This window comes from Mustelus asterias, chromosome 3, assembly GCF_964213995.1.
Source record: "Mustelus asterias chromosome 3, sMusAst1.hap1.1, whole genome shotgun sequence".
NCBI lineage: Eukaryota > Metazoa > Chordata > Chondrichthyes > Carcharhiniformes > Triakidae > Mustelus > Mustelus asterias.
The window spans coordinates 10,932,164-10,950,773 of record NC_135803.1 but is presented as its reverse complement, the minus strand read 5'-3'; the positions used below and the strand labels follow the sequence as shown (position 1 = coordinate 10,950,773).

Sequence of the window (18,610 nt, the reverse complement as noted above, 5' to 3'; positions counted from 1 at the left end):
GGATCATGAAACTATTGGATTGTTGTACAAACCTACCTGATTTCCTAATATCGTTTAGGGAAGGAATTCTCCCATTCTTATTGGTCTGGCCTATAAATTGCCCCTTAGTATCTCAAGATGGGGGATTAGCGGGGTAAATGGTAGGGGTTACGGGGATGGGGCAGGTGGTGGGCCTGGGTAGGATGCTCTCTAGGTGGGTTGGTATGGACTCGATGGGTTGAATGGCCTCCTTCTTCATTATAGGGATACTACGATTCTATTCTATGACGCCAGCCCCAGAGCAATGTGGAGGACGCTTAACTGCCCTCTGAAATGGTGTAACAAGCCATTCAGTTGTATTCAAGAAGGCAGCTCACCAGCTCTCTCTCAAGGACAAATAGGGGTGGGTAATAAGCAATGGCCTTGCCAGTGACACCCATATACTCTGAGTGAAGTTAAAAATAAATCAACTAAGTAAAATGTTATTGATTCCTTGCTCGGTTCCATTGACTCCAGATGCCTCCATCAGATAAGCGATCATTATTCATGGACATATCTTAACAGTGTGTCCTTGCAGAGTGTTCAACATTCAACACTGAAATATATCCTGGCCAATGATATGTCTCTCTAACACTCACGGCTTTCCATTGCTGGTTAGGCTTTCAATGGCTAACAGCAGCTGTTGTAAAGACACTGACAGATGGTAAATTCCCTATTAGATAATTTGGAATGTAGTGTTATTGTACCATGTGATGTAAACTGCTAATGATGCCAAGCTTTACTTCATTGCACATCATATGGGTATAGCATATTTCACATATTATGAATATAGATTTCATATTTGACAAGGAATCTCAACAAATAAATGCCGTGTCCATCTTTCTGGCCTCTGAAACTAAAGGCTCAGTTCGTCCATTGCAGAGGCACAGATTGGTCTGAAGTTGTATCAATGTAACTATTCTTCTATTCCTTTCTCCCCCACATCCTCAACTAGCTTCTCCTTAAACTCATCTGAAGTACTCCATGTAGTAGCAAGTTCACATTTGAAACACTCCCCGGGTAAAGAAATTAGAAGAACACTTTTAGGATAGGAACAGGGATAAGAACATATGAAAAAAAAATCCAAATGGATGCCCAGCTTAGTCTGTCAACACATCGTTGCATTGAAATGTACTCCAGGCTGTATGTTGACATTTCCTGTTTCTTGTTAGGAGAGGGTTAGGCATTGTAACAGATAGTAATGGGAAGCAGATGCACGGTTGAATTATTTTGCACTTTATGTCTAGTTAGAGAAAAATATTTTCACTAAACCCTCATTATAAATCACTGCAGTTTGTTTAAATACCTTGAGGATAATTTCCCAAGTAGAGGCTGGTTCCAAGAACCCTTACCACATACGATTTGTTCAATTTTCTGCCCTTTGGTCACAGTTGTTTGATATGTGCTGATGGAACTAAGGTTTCGCACCATCAGCAATTAGCCAGACCAGTTTCTCCACTATTGTGCAATAGCAATTTGCATAAAATGTCCCAAGGTGTCTCACAGGAGTGGATGGCTTGCGATGACCCCTCTGCCTTGTTGGCAAAAACAAAAGCTTTGAAGTTAATTACTTTGAATTTGCAATAATTTACAAGAGTGGTAAATGGGATGGAAGCATTCTCCTCATGATATGCAACTTTTACTCCCTGATGCTGACTTTCATGTTTATGGCTGGTGGTCCAGACGCCCTAATTGCTAGAAATGAAATATCTCTTGTGGAAGCGATTCTCTTTTGAAAATGTGCCACTTCAAAGCAAATTGGAAAAAAACTGCATCAGTTGTTAGGTAAATGCATTTTTTAGGGAATAGCTTTTACGCAGTGAGCGGCAACATTATACTGCATAATCTAACCGGAGGCTAAACTATTTGTGGGCCTCTGAGAATGTAACATAATAGGATGGACCACCAGGTCACTTCCATTCCAGGCCTCATCTGGAAATCTGATTAAAAGCCATTAGTCGAGAAGAAACAATTTCCTTTCGACTGTGGCCTTACAATGGCGTGAAACTTTGATCACGGTGGTATATCTGGCCTGGGATTAGAGGCAAATTGTGATGTCTTCATTCATAGCCGCACTCTGCAGGAAAGATCTGCTAAATAGTGATGGCGACCTTTGAACTTCAGGGGAAGAGGTGTAAAGTCAGTTCAGCTGTATATTTTTTTTCTGTGATATGCTTCAAGAGCCATATTCAGTGCATGAATGATAGTTTATTGACTAAAATAGCAGTGAGGTGAATGGCATGCACTGTTATTGAACTGCAAAAGCCACAGCAAATTCAGGCAAGTGATTTGATTTGATTTATTTTGTTACATGTATTAGTATACAGTGAACAGTATTGTTTCTTGCACGCTATACAGAGAAAGCATACCGTTCACAGAGAAGGAAAGGAAGAGAGTGCAGAATGTAGTGTTACAGTCATAGCTAGGGTGTAGAGAAAGATCAACTTAATGCAAGGTAGGTCCATTCAAAAGTCTGATGGCAGCAGGGAAGAAACAGTTTTTGAGTCGGTTGGGACGTGTCCTCAGACTTTTGTATCATTTTCCCGACAGAAGAAGGTGGAAGAGAGTATGTTTCGGGTGAGTGAGGTCCTTAATTATGCTGGCTGCTTTTCCGAGGCAACTGGAAGTGTCGACAGTGTCAATGGATGGGATGCTGGTTTGCGTGATGGACTGGGCTTCATTCACGACCCTCTGTAGTTTCTTGTGGTCTTGGACAGAGCTGTGATACAACCAGAAACAATGCTTTTTTATGGTGCATCTGTAGAAGTTGGTGAGAGTCGTAGCGAACGTGCCAAATTTTCTTAGTCTCTTGATAAAATAGAGGCATTGGTAAGCTTTCTTAACTATAGCATCCACATAGAGGGACCAGGACAGGTTGTTGGTGATCTGGACACCTAAAAACTTGAAGCTCTTGACCACTACGCTTCCTGAATTCGATGACTATCTCCTTCATTTTGTTGACATTGAAGGAGAGATTATTGTCATCGCACCAGTTCACCAGATTCTCTATCTCTTTCTTGTACTCTGTCTCGTCATTGTTTGAGATCCAGCAAACATAGGTGGTGTCATCAGCCAACTTGAAAATCGAGTTGGATGGGAATTTTGCCATACAGTCAGAGGTGTATAAGGAGTATAGTAAAGGCTGAGGGCGCACCCTTGTGGGGCACCCGTGTTGAGGATGATCGTGGAGGAGTTGTTGTTGCCTATCATTACTGACTGCAGTCGATGGGTTAGGAAGTCGGGGATCCAGTTGCAGAGGGAGGAGCTGAGCCCCAGGTCATGAAGTTTGGAGGTGAGTCTCATGGGAATAATGACATTAAAGGCTGAGCTGTAGTCAATGAATAGAAGTCTGATGTAGATGCCTTTGTTGTCTAGGTGTTCCAGGGTTGAGTGTAGGGCCAGAAAGAGGGTCTCTGCTGTGGACCTCTTGCAGCAGTAGGCGAATTGTAGTGGATCCAGGCAGTCAGGGAGGCAGGAATTGATTCGTGCTATGACTAACCTTTCGAAGCACTTCATAATGATGGATTTCAGAGCCACTGGATGATAGTCATTAAGGCACGCTGCCTGGCTATTCTTTGGTATTGGGATGATGGTTGTCTTCTTGAAGCAGGTAGGGACCTCAGATGGGTGCAAAGAGTTGCGTAGTGCTGCTTAGTTGCATGGGGGAATCGAGGAATTCTTGTCAGAGTTGCATTGCTCCATCATTAGCTTTACGAAAAGAGAATCTGATTTGACTTGATAAATTATTTTTGATTTGACTTGATTAATTATTGCCACATATTATACAGTGAGAAGTATATTTTCTTGCGCGCTATACAGACAAAGCATACCGTTCATAAAGAAGGAAAGGAGAGAGTGCAGAATATAGTGTTACAGTCATAGCCAGGGTGTAGAGAAAGATCAACTTAGTGCGAGGTCGGTCCATTTCTCACTGTCATCTCACTGTTCAGTTTCCCATTCAAATCCCTTGGGCAGTGCGATGTTCCTGTACCTGCACATTACATAGGAGGTAAACTCACCATGGATGATAATGTAATTTTGGCTGCAAAATGCAGCTCCCTATTGTACCAGAAACATGCGGATGGGGCAACTCACAGCCTCGCTGCTCCTGTTAACATCCTCTCTTAAAGATATGAGGCACATTGCCACCCCCTTCTCTGCCACCACACTCGCACTATTTAATGGCATCAACACATTGCAGGTGAAGTGCTTACGACCTTCTTTCACAGCTGTAGAGTATGTGGGAGTTATGTTTTTAGTGCTGTTGTAGGAATCTGGAAGATATGTTGGATTCAGAGGAAGTCAATGCTGGCGTTTGTCAAGGATTTGGAAGGTCTGTCAGCAAAAAACCTGCCTTCAATAAAGGGAGATATCATTCTTCTTCACCACAACATGACAGGGAGATGGGGCATGGGCAAAGAGAGGGGAACATGTGTTCAGAAGGGAAGAGGAGGACCCTTATCCACCGAGAATTTTCAAGGGGGACCTCACAGAACTGTTATGGTGCAGAAGGAGGCCGTTCGGCCCATCGTGTCTGCACTGTCTCATCGAATGACCAATTCACCTAACGCGATTCCTCTGTCTTCTCCCTGTAACCCTGTACATTATCCCTTTTATGATAAGTCTAATTCCCTTTACAATGCCTCGATTGAAGCTGCCTCCACCACACTCTTGGGCAACACATTCCAGATCCTCAAAACCTGCCGAGTGAAAAGTTATTTCTCATGTTGCTTTTGCTTCATTTGCCAATTATTTTAAATCAGTGCCCTTTCGTTCTTGATCCTTTCACGAGTGAGAAGCGTCTCTCTCTGTTCTGTCCAGATCTCTCAGGATTTGGAACATCCCTGTCAAATCTCCTCCCACCCTTTTCTGCTCCAAGGAAAACAGTCCCAATTTCTCTAATCTATCTCCACATCTTTTTAAAGTAAAGTTTATCTATTAATCAAAAGTAGGCTTACACCAAGACTTCAATGAGACAACTGTGAAAATCCTCTAGTTGCCACACGCCAGCGCCTGTTCAGTTACACTGAGGGGCAATTTAGCATGGCCAATCCACCTAACGTGCACATCTTTGGACTTTGGGAGGAAACTGGAACACCTGGAGGAAATCCATCCAGACGCGGGAAGAACGTGCAGACGCCACACAGACAGTGACTCAAGCCAGGAATCGAACCCGGGTCCCCGGTGCTGTGAGGCGGCAGTGCTAACCACCGTGCCGCCACCGAGAAGGATAAGGGCAGCATTTGCAAATTCTCCTTCAAGCCATACACCATTCTAACTTAGCTCCTTCACTGTTGTTGGGTCAAAACCTGAAGTTTCCTTCTTAATGACACTATGGGTGTATGTACACCACATGGACTGCAACGGTTCAAGAAGGTGGTACAACATCAACTCCGCAAACGAATTAGGAATGACCAATAGCTGTTGACTGCCCACATCCTGTGAATGATTAGAAACAATAACTGAAGTTCCTCATTCTTGGGAATCATTCTTGGGAATCTTTTCTGTATTCTCCTCAATTGTGGCTTCCATCTTTCTTAAAGTGTGATGCCCAGAAATGGACATGATACTGCAGCAGAGGATGAAATAATGGGACAGAATTCCCTGGCTGCATGAACCCCCAAGTCCGGAAATTCCCATCCGAGCTCAACAAACCTTTGAGTGGTCCCACCCAATTTTCTGTCTTGCCCGCTACGACTATTTTATAATAGTCAATATGATCTCCTTACCCTTGTACACTATGTTCCTAATCACAAAGCCTCGGATACTGCAGTCTTCATTAACCACTCTCTCAACCTGTCCTGCCACTTCAATAACTTATGCACATATGCACCCAGGTTCCCTCTGCTTCAGCACCCCCTTCAGATATCCTGTACCCTTTATTTTATTTTGTCTTTCCATATTCTTCCGACAAAAATGAATCACTTCACATTTCTCCACTGAGTATTTGAACTTCTACCTCCACCTCAGGCAGGAGCAGTGTCTGCAGTGGTGACATTTCACCAGGGGAGACGGGAGAATTTCCGTTATTGGACGGTGTCACATGCACTAACCAGGCCTGCAGCCTCACAGCAGGGTGAGGAGAGTGCTGCCAGGGACTGTGAAGATCATTGTGACTCTTAATTTCCACACCAACGGATCCCACTGAGCAGGATCAGATAACACTGCTAATGTTTGCAAAGTATTGATGCATTAAGGAAGTGACCAAGGCCCTGTCTACCAGCACAATGAATTTCATAGCCTTGTCTCTTGCCAGAGACAAGAAGTGTGCGTGTGGGTTTGTTGGAGCAACGCATCAGTATTCCAATTAAAACTGGAATGTTCAGGAGAAGTCTCCAGAATTGGCCTGTGTGAGGCTCCTGTTCATTGTGGCATCCTCCACAAGTTCACTCTCATGAGTGTGCAGATCTTGCTATGAGGCATTCAGGATCACCTCGTGAGGAAGTAGATGAGGAAACAAATGAGGAAGTGTTGGAGGATGGAGGAAGGAGGTACCCCGAAACCCTATCACACCAGACGAGCTGTCTAACTCCATTCCCCTAAAATCCATCCTCACTGTTCCACAAATTCCCACCTTTCCATACCTCTGCTACATAACATCGCAGCATCCTCTTGGCCAATACCCTGTAATAAAAGACACCATAAACAAATTCCATGACAGCACTTTTGGTAACACATGCAAAATGGAACTCTTCATCTCCCTGCATCCACCGAGTGTCTGGCTTGAAGTTCCATAGCTGCTACAGCCTGAGTGTGCCTCCTTTTCCAAAGGGGCAGACTGCCTTTAAGAAGTGAAGGCTAGCTATGCATTGTGTTTGTATGCTGTCCGTCTCAAATCCACCAGGCGACCTTGTGCTCTGATCACTGTGCCCACCATGAGCCGAGTCAATTTTTAACCCTTCCACTCTTGGTATTTTTCGAGCAAAGTGGTAAGGTAATTACTGCCAGGCAACCTCTCTGAGACTGAAAATTAATTGATACACATTTAAAGCGAGAGGGTGGTGAATGTGAGGAATTCACTATCACAGAATGCAGTTGAGGCCAAAACTTTGTTTGATTTCAAGAAGAAATTAGATATCGCTCTTGGGACTAAAGCTATCAAGGGATATGGGGGGAAGGGGGGGATCAGGACATTGAATTCAATGATCAGCCATAATCAAAATGAAAGGTGGAGCAGGCTTGAAGGGCCGAATGGCCTACTCATGCTTCTGGTTTCTATGGCTGGAACTTTACCGCTCTGCCTGCCACCGGAATCAGAGCGGGTGAGGGGCAGACCATGGAAAGGCCCATTGACCTCTGGCGGAATGTTACGGGCGACCGAGGCTATAAAATCAGGCCCATTGCTTCTAAACCCTTATTTTCTGTTGTTCCAATTATTGTCGGAAGTATTCAAAACAAAGTGATCGTTTCTAAACTCTTTGTGTGTTTCTTTTCCCTTTCTTAATCCAATCTTTCTTGCTTTCTTCTGAGTTCATTTTCAGTTTCTGAGCTACCATTGAATTCACTCAATCTAACTGACACTCCCTTCCCAGATTTTGTGCTGTCAGTTTCACAACCATTGATCTATTTGGTTATGGAGATATGCAGTTGCTCGCCTTGTCTGTGACAAGCCATAGGAAACAAAGGGCGGGAATTTGCTGAAAAAATAATGATGCCTGAACGAACTCGGAAAAGCAGCAGCATAATTAAGGACCCCACGCACCCCAGACATTCTCTCTTCCACCTTTTCCAGTGGGAAAAAGATACAAAAGTCTGAGGTCACATACCAACCGACTCAAGAACAGCTTCTTCCCTGCTGCCAACAGACTTTTGAATGGACCTACCTCGCATTAAGTTGATCTTTCTCTACACCCTAGCTATGACTGTAACACTACATTCTGCACTCTCTCCTTACCTTCTCTATGAACGGTATGTTTTGTCTGTATAGCGCGCAAAAAACAATACTTTTCACTGTATACTAATACATGTGATAATAATAGATCAAATCAAATGATGCACACTGTTACCAATGCAAATCATCCAGCAACGTGGGGCAAGGAAGGGACAGCAGTGAATCGTGAGTCACACCACTTTCGCAATGTTTTGTACCACTCCATCATTAGCCTCACAAAAATGGCAGCCCATCCTCAGCTCTGGCGGGAGTTTTATGGAGATATCCACACTCGTCACTAATTAATCTCACCACAAAAAGTTAAGCTTAGTTATTAACTTTGTAATCACTCTTTTAACAATAATTATGATTGATAATGACAGTCAGTTGATATCCCTATCCAGAATTATAGAATCATTGAATGGAAAAATCCCTACAGTGCAGAAGAAGTCCATTCAGCCCATTGCGTCTACACTGACTCTCTGACAGGGCACCTTCCCCAGGCTCACCACCGTCCTATCCCTGGAGCCCCAGGCATTTACCCTGCTAATTCCCTATCCTAAACATTTTGGGACACTAAGGAGCAATTTAGCATGGCCAATCCACCTAACCTACTCATATTGGGACTGTGGGAGGAAACTGGAGCACACGGAGGAAACCCACGCAGTCACGGGGAGAATGTGAAAACTGCACACAGACAATGACCCAAGCGGGGAATCGAACCTGGGTGCCTGGTGCTGTGAGGCAGCAGTGCTAACCACTGTGCACAATAAAAGTGTAGAGACTCAATCCTTCAGGTAGTGAATTGTTGCTGGAGATTTAAAAATGTCACATTTATTTTTTTGAAAGTTTTGTTTACTTTTCCTTCCATCACTCTTTCCCTCCCTCTCTCTTTCCCTCCCTCTCTCTTTCCCTCCTTCCCTCGCTCTTTCCTTCCCTCCCTCTCTCTTTCCCTCCCTCGCTCTTTCCCTCCCTCGCTCTTTCCCTCCCTCTCTCTTTCCCTCCCTCTCTTGCTCTTTCCCTCCCTCGCTCTTTCCCTCCCTCGCTCTTTCCCTCCCTCGCTCTTTCCCTCCCTCTCGGTCTTGTCTTTCATTCAAGTCTTATTTCTGCATTTGCTTGATAGTGAAATCACTCACTCTAATTTATAGTTCCTTCTTGATCTTAGAGCTTTTTATTTTGAAATTCTGCAATCTCATTAGTTAAGAAGACAGATAATCATTCACCTCAGTCCCAGAGGTCCCATTGTCCTTGCTGCACTGTTATCAACTCATAAATAAATGCACTTTCCAGGGCAAATTTGTTTTGAACTGAAAGGTGCAAGAAAAAAATGAACTAACTGGCCATGCTGTGAGGTGCCCTGCTTCAGCTGATTCTAGATCACTTATCTTCATGCTTGCATTTAAATCCCTCCCTGCCCTCACTCCTCCTGGCCTCTCCTTAACATCGCACATCCAAAGAACAAAGAACAGTACAGCACAGGAACAGGCAATTTGGCCCATCAAGCCTGCGCCAATCATGTTGTCCTATCTAGACCAACCACCTGTATCCCTGTATTCCTCCCCGCCAGTTCATGTGTCGATCCAGATAAGTCTTAAATGTCATTAACGTGTCTGCCTCAACCACTTCACTTGGAAGTGCATTCCAGGTCCCCGTCACCCTCTGTGTAAGAAACTTCCCCCGCACATCTCTACTGAGCCACAGACTTGACTCTTCTGACTGGGGCATCCTTTGAATAGACCATTGGTGAGACCTTGTGTGATCACAACAATGTACTCTGGAATTCCATTCCTTAACCCATTCAAGCTTTTAAAAGAATCTTGGGCGGCACGGTAGCACTGTGATTAGCACTGCTGCTTCACAGCTCCAGGGACCTGGGTTCGATTCCCGGCTTGGGCCACTGTCTGTGTGGAGTTTGCACATTCTCCTCGCGTCTGCGTGGGTTTCCTCCGGGTGCTCCGGTTTCCTCCCACAGTCCAAAGATGTGCGGGTTAGGTTGATTGGCCATGCTTAAAAATTGCCCTTAGTGTCTTGAGATGCGTAGGTTAGAGGGATTAGTGGGTAAATATGTAGGGATATCATAGAATCATAGAAACCCTACAGTGCAGAAAGAGGCCATTCGGCCCATCGAGTCTGCACCGACCACAATCCCACCCAGGCCCTATCCCCATATCCCTACACATTTATCCACTAATCCCTCTAACCTACGCATCCCAGGACACTAAGGGCAATTTTAGCAGGATATGGGTGTAGGGCCTGGGTGGGATTGTGGTCGGTGCAGACTCGATGGGCTGAATGGCCTCTTTCTGCACTGTAGGGTTTCTATGATTTCAATCGGATATGTGTGCCACTGACAAGGACAGTGATTCCTAATTGCTATAGAATTGAAATGCTTGCTGGCCATTTCAGGAAGTAGTTAAGAGTCAATCAATTAGCTATGAGTTTCCGTAGATCACATGTAGGCCAGACCGGGTAAGGATGGCAGATTTTCTTTCCTAAAGAAATCTGGGACCAGATGGGTTTTTGAACAATCAAACATAGATTCATAGAATCCTTACAGCACAGAAGGTGGCTATATGGCCCATCGAGCCTGCACCAACAACAATCCCACCCAGGCCTTATCCATATAACCCCACGTATTTATCCTGCTATAATCACCCTGAAACTAAGAGGCAATTTAGCATGGCCAATCCACCTAACCTGCACATCTTTGGACTGTGGGAAGAAAGCACCCAGAGGAAACCCACGCAGACACAGGGAGAATGTGCAGACTCCACGCAGACAGCAACCCAAACGGGAATCGAACCCGAGTCCCTGGAGCTGTGAGGCGTCGATGGTAGTCATGGTGTGGAGATGCCGGCATTGGACTGGGGTAAACACAATAAGAAGTCTGGTAACCTGGTGTTGTGAGACTTCTTGCTGTGATGCAGCAGTGCTAACCACTGTGCCACCTTGCCGCCCAGCAGTGATAGCTTCGGTCTTTATTACTGATCAGAGACTAGCTTTCAGTTCTGGATTTTTCTTTGAACTTCACAATTTGCTGTGAGGGACTTGAACCCATGTCCCCAGAGCATTAAACTGGGCTTTTCGATGACTAATCCAGTGACATTACCACTGTGCCATGCCGCCCCCAACATCGTATCATATCTCATCACATCTCTCTCCCTACTTTGAAAGAAGAAACCCTTAAAAACAGACTATTCCGTGAGATATCAATAGGTGGGAATGGTTATCAGGCACAAGTTCGGCATCAGACAGAGAAGTCGTAGGTGTGAAAATACTGTGATTACAAAGGCTGGGAATGGAAAGTTAAGGGGAAAGGTGGCAACAAGCGAACAAAATGTGATAACAGGGATGAGAAAATGTTTGAGTGTGAGAAATATCATCAGAGATAATGAAGTGTTGCCCTGATGTCACCTCACAGAAAGCCAGTGGGAAAGATCAAGCACGTAGTGTGTCTGGAAAACAACAAACAGGCTGAGCCAGCGCAAGAAGAAAGAGCTTATATACCTGGATGCTGCCATGTTTCCCCATAAACCTTACATAGGATAAGAGCTTACACATCAACCTTCACACTATGGCTGGGCATATGTGCTAACTCCATATCCTACTTCATCTCACCCTAATGGTTCGGCACAGACAAGAAGGGCCAAAAGGCCTGTTTCTGAGCTGTAATTTTCTATGGTTCTATCAGCATGTCTCTCTGTTCTTTTCTCCATTGTGGACTTAGCTAACTTCCTTTAGATGCCATGATACTATTCACCTCAGCTACTGCTTGTGAGAAACAGAAAGACTTGAAAAGTGCATACAGCACTTTTTAAAACCATTGGATACTTCAAAGCCAACAATGTACTTCTTGAAGTGTATTCACAGTTCTAATGCAGGAAGAACGGCAGCTAATACGCACGTAGTATTATCCACAAACAGCAATGTGACAATGACCAGATCATCTGTTTCTTGTGGCCTTAACTGAGGGATAGGCATTCAGTAGGATACCAGAGTTAACTCCTCCATTCCTCTTCAAAGTAGTGCCATTGGAGGGACACATCCACCCAAGAGGCAGCTGTAGCCTCATTCTTTTTTCTTTTATTCATTCATGGAACATGGGCGCCGCTGGCTGGCCAGCATTTATTGCCCATCCCTAGTTGCCCTTGGAGGGCAGTTGAGAGTCAACCACAATGCCGTGTAGGCCAGACCAGGTATGGACAGCAGATTTCCTTCCCTAAAGGACATTAGTGCACCAGGTGGGTTTTTCCGACAATCGACAATGGTTTCATGGTCATCAATCGATTCCTAATTCCGGGTATTTTTTACTGAATTCAAATTCCACCATCTGCCTTGGCGGGATTCGAACCTGGGTCCCCAGAACATTAGCTGAGCTTCTGGATTAATAGCTTCTGGATAATTCCTTAACTTCTCATCCGACAGTTGGCACCGCCAACAATGCAGACCTCCTTCACTATAGCACTGGAACATCAACCTTAATCTTTGCACTCAAGCTCTGCAGTGGGACTTGAACTCTGAACCTTATACTATGGGGACACCTACCCGTAAACCCATGGCTGTGGGACTGTCGTTCACATACTGACCATTCTCTAGATAAAAGGATTTCTCCTTAAATTCCCTGTTTGATTGATTTGTCTCGATTTGATTAGTCAGAGGGTTTCAGTCACAAGCCCTTAATGGTTTCATTACATTTAAATGTCAAGGGAGCAATCTTATAAATGCTGCATTTGTTGGGTTTATATTGCAATGATAAATAAGGAGAATTGATCAGTTGATTCTGTATCTTGAGTGGACGAGTTTAATCAAATTCATGTCCTAAGACTGATTTCTTCAACTGTACATTAGGTCAGCCCTTCAACCCCCCTCCAAACTCATACCGATGTTCAAGTCACCTCTGTAAAACTATGTTAAGAACACTTTGTAAGTGGGCGTTGCGAGTGTAGCTGTCAATGTTTCAAAGATGTTGTAACACTAACAATGAACTGCATTAGTCTAATAAGAAGTTTGCATTTCAGAGATAACAGATGGGAAATAGACACTTTTCTAATTATCCCTAATAAGACATGCCCCCGGCGCTTGTGTGCATGTCAGAGGAATAGAACTATTCTTACCCCTGGCTGGCTCCGAGGCGACTGTGTACACACTCTTCCTGCAGTTGATGATGCAGCCACATGGCAGATGAATCCATCGTTCAGACAGAACAAACACTGGCGTTATAGCAGCTGCCAGCAAGGTCAGGACAAAACCCAGAGACTCGAAGGACACACTCTCAAGTTTGGTAACATGATGGATGAGCAGTTGTATCTGTGAAACACAGGGGACAGTCAAGTGGCCATCCATCCACACAGCATGACAATGAAACCATAAATCTCTGAAACAAAAATATACACCAGAACCGTGGAAGGGAGAATCTTTGTTCACGTTTATGTAAAATAGAGACAAATCTGTGTTTCAAAAGAATGAAACAGGAATACTGTGTGTGCTGGCAGAGAAATGAGATGCAATATAAACTAATTAAACTAATGGGGGTACCGGAAGAGAGAAACTCAGCACTGTATGTACACAAATCTGTGAAGTTGGCAGAACAAGTTGATAAGACTATTAAGAAAACATATGGGATCCTTGACTTCGTAACCAGAGGCAGAGAGTAAAAAAATAGAGAAGTTATATGCACTTTTATAAATGACGAGTCAGATTTCAGTTAGAGTACTGGGTACAATATACTTTAGTAAGGGTGTCAATGTCATAGAGAGGATGCAGAGGAGGTTTGCTGGCTTGGTACCCGGATTGGTGAACTCATGTTATCACAGAATCCTACAGTGCAGAAGAGGCCCTTCGGCCCATCGAGTCTGCACGAAAGGCCCTGACCTGCTCATCTAATCCCACTTGCCAGCACTTGCCAGCACTTGGCCCATCGCCTTGAATGTTATGGCGTGCCAAGTACTCACCCAGGTACTTTTTAAAGGATGTGAGGCATCCCGCCTCCACCACCCTCCCAGGCAGCGAATTCCAGACCGTCACCACCCTCTGAGTAAAAACGTTTTTCCTCAAATCCCCCCTAAACCTCCCACTCCTCACTTTTAACTTGTATCCCCTCGTAACTGATCCTTCAACAAAGGGGAACAGCTGCTCCTTATCCACCCTGTCCATGCTCCTCATAATCTTGAACACTTCAATCAGATCGCTCTTCAGTCTTCTCTGCTCCAGAGAAAACAACCCAAGCCTATCCAACCTCTCTCTATAACTTAAATGTTCAATCCCAAGCAACATCCTGATGAATCTCCTCTGCACCCCCTCCAGTGCGTTCATGTCCTTCCTATACTGTGGTGACCAGAACTGCACACAGTACTCCAGCTGTGGCTTCACCAAGGTTCTATAAAACTCCATCATGATCTCTCTGGTTTTGTAATCTATACCCTGATTGATAAAGGCGAGTGTGCCATATGCCTTTTTCACCACCCTATTAACCTGCCATTACACATAGAGATGGGGACATTAACAGTCAGTAAACAGATGGCACAGATTTAATAGACAAAAGAACCAGAAGAGAAATTAGAACATTTATTACCCCAGCCAGTTGTTACCACCTAGAATGCATTGCCCGAATGGGAGATGAAAATAGGTTCAATAGCAACTTTTGAAAAGACAATTGGGCAAATACTTGAAAGGAAACAGATTGTAGAGCTATGAGGAAAGAGTTGGGGAATGGGGCTCATTGGATAGTTCAAAGAGCCTGTGCCCTCTTTTTAGGTCAAACCAAATAAACAAACTCAGATTAAGTCAGGACAAAGTAAAAGGGGCAGCTCCCCAAAAGGAGGGAACAGCCCGAATTTTTTTTTAGACAGGATACCGATGCTGTATCATTCTATGAATGTGCTCACATTTATGTTTAAGTTTAGTCATTAGTGTCACAACTAGCCTTACCTTAACACTGCAATGAAGTCACTGCAAAAATCCCCCAGTCGCCACAATCCGGCGCCCGTTCGGGCACACTGAGCGAGAATCTAGCATGGCCAATGCACCTAACCAGCACATCCCTCGGACAGCGGGAGACCGGAGCACCCGGAGGAAACCCACACAGACACGGGGAGAACGTGCAAACTCCACACAGACAGATTTTCCAAAAATGTTTTGTAAACCAGAAGTCCATTTATCTCAAAGTATCATGTAGGTCACTTTCCTGTACATTGCAGGAACAAAGCAATAGGTATCCATTGTAACTCAACAAAGTTTTGTTTGAACAGTGAACTAGAAACATTCTATATCTTGCGATGCCTAGTAGCCAATATATCCGAGTTCACATTTCCTATTCCTTCAAGCTTTCAGTTTGAACTTGGTGTCACTGCCCAGTCTGAGCAATAACTGAAGAGTGGTTACCATTGGGAGGTGTATTAGATTTGTGTTAGATTTGCGCATTGTGGATTTGTGCAGCAGCAACCAGGCTTTACGGTAAGTTGTGAATGAGTCCCATTGCCTTGCACAATTAATAGTTCCAAACTTAGACTGTTGTGTAATCACTTTCTGGTGTTAACCAAGTGGCAGGCCATGTTGAGAGCACAGTTAGACACATATGGTATCGCAGGCTTTATTAATAGGGGCACCAGGGACCCAGGTTCGATTCCCGGCTTCGGTCACTGTCTGTGCGGAGTCTGCATGTTCTCCCTGTGTTTGTGTGTGTTTCCTCCGGGTGCTCCGGCTTCCTCCCACAGTCCGCAAGACATGCTGGTTAGGCGCATTGACAATTCTAAATTCTCCCTCAGTGTACCCAAACAGGCGCCGGAGTGTGGTGACTAGGGGATTTTCACAGTCATTTCATTGCAGTGTTAATGTAAGCCTACTTGTGACACTAATAAATAAACTTAAAATTTAAACATTGAGTACAAGAGTAAGGAGATCATGTTGAACTTATCCAAGGCACCAGTTAGGCCTCATCTGCTGTACTGCATCCGGTAGTGGGAACCAAACTTCAGAAATGATGTGAAGGCATTGGAGAGATACAGAGGAGATCCACAAAAAAGATTCCAAGGGTAAAGAACTGTAGCTATGAGGATAGATTGGTGAGGTTGGGAGAGAAAAAGGCTGAGACCTGACAGAGGTATTCAAGATCTTTAGGAGTATTTACAGGATAAATAGTGAGAAACTGTTCCCACTCAAGAAAGCATCAAGAATGAGAAGGCAAAGATTCAAAATAATTGATAAAGAAGTAAATGTGATAGGATGAATTTATTTTTTCACCCAGAGGGTGGTTGGAGTCGGGAATGACCTTCCTGAGGAGGCAGTGGAGGCCGGTTCAATCAAAATATTCGAAAGGAAATCTGATTTTTATCTAAATGGAAACAAGGTGCAAGATTACGGAGCTAAGGCAGGGGAGTGGTATGAGATAGAATGCTCTACCAGAGAGTTAGTGAAGACTCCATGGGCTGACTGGCCTCCTTCTGCACTGTAAAGATCCTGTTTCTGTGAATTGTGGAGTTAAATCGATCGGATTGAGGGCGGCACGGTAGCTCAGTGGTCAACACTGCTGCATCACAGCACCAGGGACCCAGGTTCAATTCCGGTCTCAGGTCACTGTTTGTGCGGAGTTTGCACACTTTTCCTGTATCTGCATGGTTTCCTCCAGATGCCCCGGTTTCCTTCCACACTCCAAAGATGTGGGGGTGAGGTTGATTGGCCATGCTAAGTTGCTCCTTAGTGTCAGGGGGCTTAGTAGGGTAAATAAGTGGAGTCAGGGGGATAAGGCCTGGGTGGGATTGTGGTCAGTACAGACTCAATGGGCCAAATGGCCTCCTTCTGCACTGTAGGGATTCTATTCCATGAACGGTTCACCCCTCCAGAAATACCTGTTTGAGGCAAAGGACGCCTTTGTGTTTTAGGGTTGAACAGGTTATATTTAGATCATTTTCACTCACCATCAGCGGTAGCCACAGGACAACCTTGGTCATAGCTAAGATTAAGGAGAAGCGCTTTTGGGCGAATTCGATGGTTGGGTTCCTGTGCTTGAAGCCGTCGCTTTGACTTTGAGGCGAACTCATCGCATCAGAGGGACTCCTCGCCTCCGAGCTCCAGTTTAAATCGGTCTGCAGACACCTTAAAGTTCTGTCCACGGGGTTCTCCGAGGCGGAGAGGTTGCTGGAGGGGTCGATACCGTCAGTCACTTGCTGGTAAGTGGGGTAGAGCTGCTGCCCGGCGGAGCAGAGCAGTTTGTAAGTGAGGGGCACCGAGAAGGTGATGAGGACCACCAGGCAGAGGGAGTATAGACCGAGCAGGAGCGCCACGTACGAGCTTCTGTGGTCGACGAGGCAGCCCCAAGGTGTTGGGATGAAAGCGCCCCAGCCGAATGCAGGGAGGAGGCTCACCAACAGAGCCAGGAGCCAAAGGCTGAGCAGGAGCCCAGCCAGGGAGGCAGATCGCCGGCTGCCCTGCTGGAGTCTGGCTCGCCTGCTTGTGTAGTAGTTGTAGGAGACAATCAGAGAGGACTTCAGAGAGCTGGACAGCCCCTGGAGTAGATAGAGGGCGGCGGAGAGGGTGCAGAGTGAGCCGGGCACCGTGCTCCTTGCCCACTGCATGGGCATGAACATCGACAGAGCCACCGCGCACAGGAGGTCATCCACACAGAGCGAGGCCACGGTGAGCACCAGGAAATTCTTGCTCTTGGTCCTCAGCAGACACCCCAGCGAGTAGAGGCTTCCCAGGAAGATGAGGAGGGCGCAGGCGAGGGTCAGACAAAAGAGGAACACATTCACCGACCTCCCCGAGGCTGGAGAGTCCATCGTGGGACCCCTCACTCCACTGGCAGAATGGAGAGTGTTCATGGAGGGGGATGATCAGACATGGTTCCCCCAGGCAGGAGGGGACATGTCTGTTATCCCTTCAATAAAGCCAGCTCCACACTTCCCATTTGCCTGAACTTGTGTGCACACAAAGCCAGCCTGGCCAGGTCGCTGTCCCTCGCCTGCTGGTGCTGAAATGCTGCTCCACTTGCTTTGTCCTGGACTTTAGTTCTGACTTGAATTCATTACTCCTTACTCTCTCTGGCCAGTTTCCTCACTGCTGAGTTGCGGCCAGTCTGGTATTTTCTTTCCCCGATACAGTCCATGGCCAGTTCGGAAGGATTCATTGAACTCCACATTTACATTGGAGGAGAATGGGGCTGGCGGCGAGGCGACACGCCCAAGCTGCGTCAGCGCCCAATCTACATACAATGCCAGCCCCAGGAATTCTTCCCTGGCTACTTACTATTGCACGTGTTTGTGTGAGGCTGCAGCTCATTGACATGTCCTTGTTAATGCTTTGTGGAGAGGCTGCTATAGTTACTCGCGCATTAGACCCGCTTTCAAAGAGCTGTGCCGATCAAATTTGCGATCAAAGGGAATCACCGGGGCACAGGTGTGATATGTGCAATATGCATTACTTTTTAAACTGCATCGAGAGTGTCGCTTGCTCAAGGCGAGTGCAGTGCAATGAAAAAAGAGTCAGGGCAGTCGCAATCCTTCCTGAAATAAATATTTGCATTCATATAGAACCTTTCCCATCTCCAAACCTTCCAACGCCCTTCATAGCCATTAGAATCCGTAGAACTCTTACAGTGCAAAAGGAGGCCATTCGGCCCATCGAGTCAGCACAAACCACATTCCTACCTAGGCCCGATACCCCATGAGTATTTACCCTCTTAGTCCCCAATGTGTAGGTTCCAGGATGTGTAGGTTCGAGGGATTAGCG

General features: G+C 45.5%; 1 protein-coding gene across 1 annotated transcript in view; it reads right to left on the bottom strand.

Moving 5' to 3' along the window:
- The window catches only part of LOC144485380 (putative G-protein coupled receptor 149), a 41,562-nt gene extending 23,901 nt beyond the window's left edge, over positions 1 to 17,661 (bottom strand). Inside the window, exons 1-2 of the mRNA XM_078203572.1 lie at positions 16,801 to 17,661; positions 13,003 to 13,195 (exon numbers count right to left, since the gene is read on the bottom strand). Of these exons, the coding sequence (XP_078059698.1) occupies positions 13,003 to 13,195; positions 16,801 to 17,661 (1,054 nt within the window). The remainder of the gene's footprint in view (positions 1 to 13,002; positions 13,196 to 16,800) is intronic.
- Between the last annotated feature and the right edge of the window lie 949 nt (positions 17,662 to 18,610).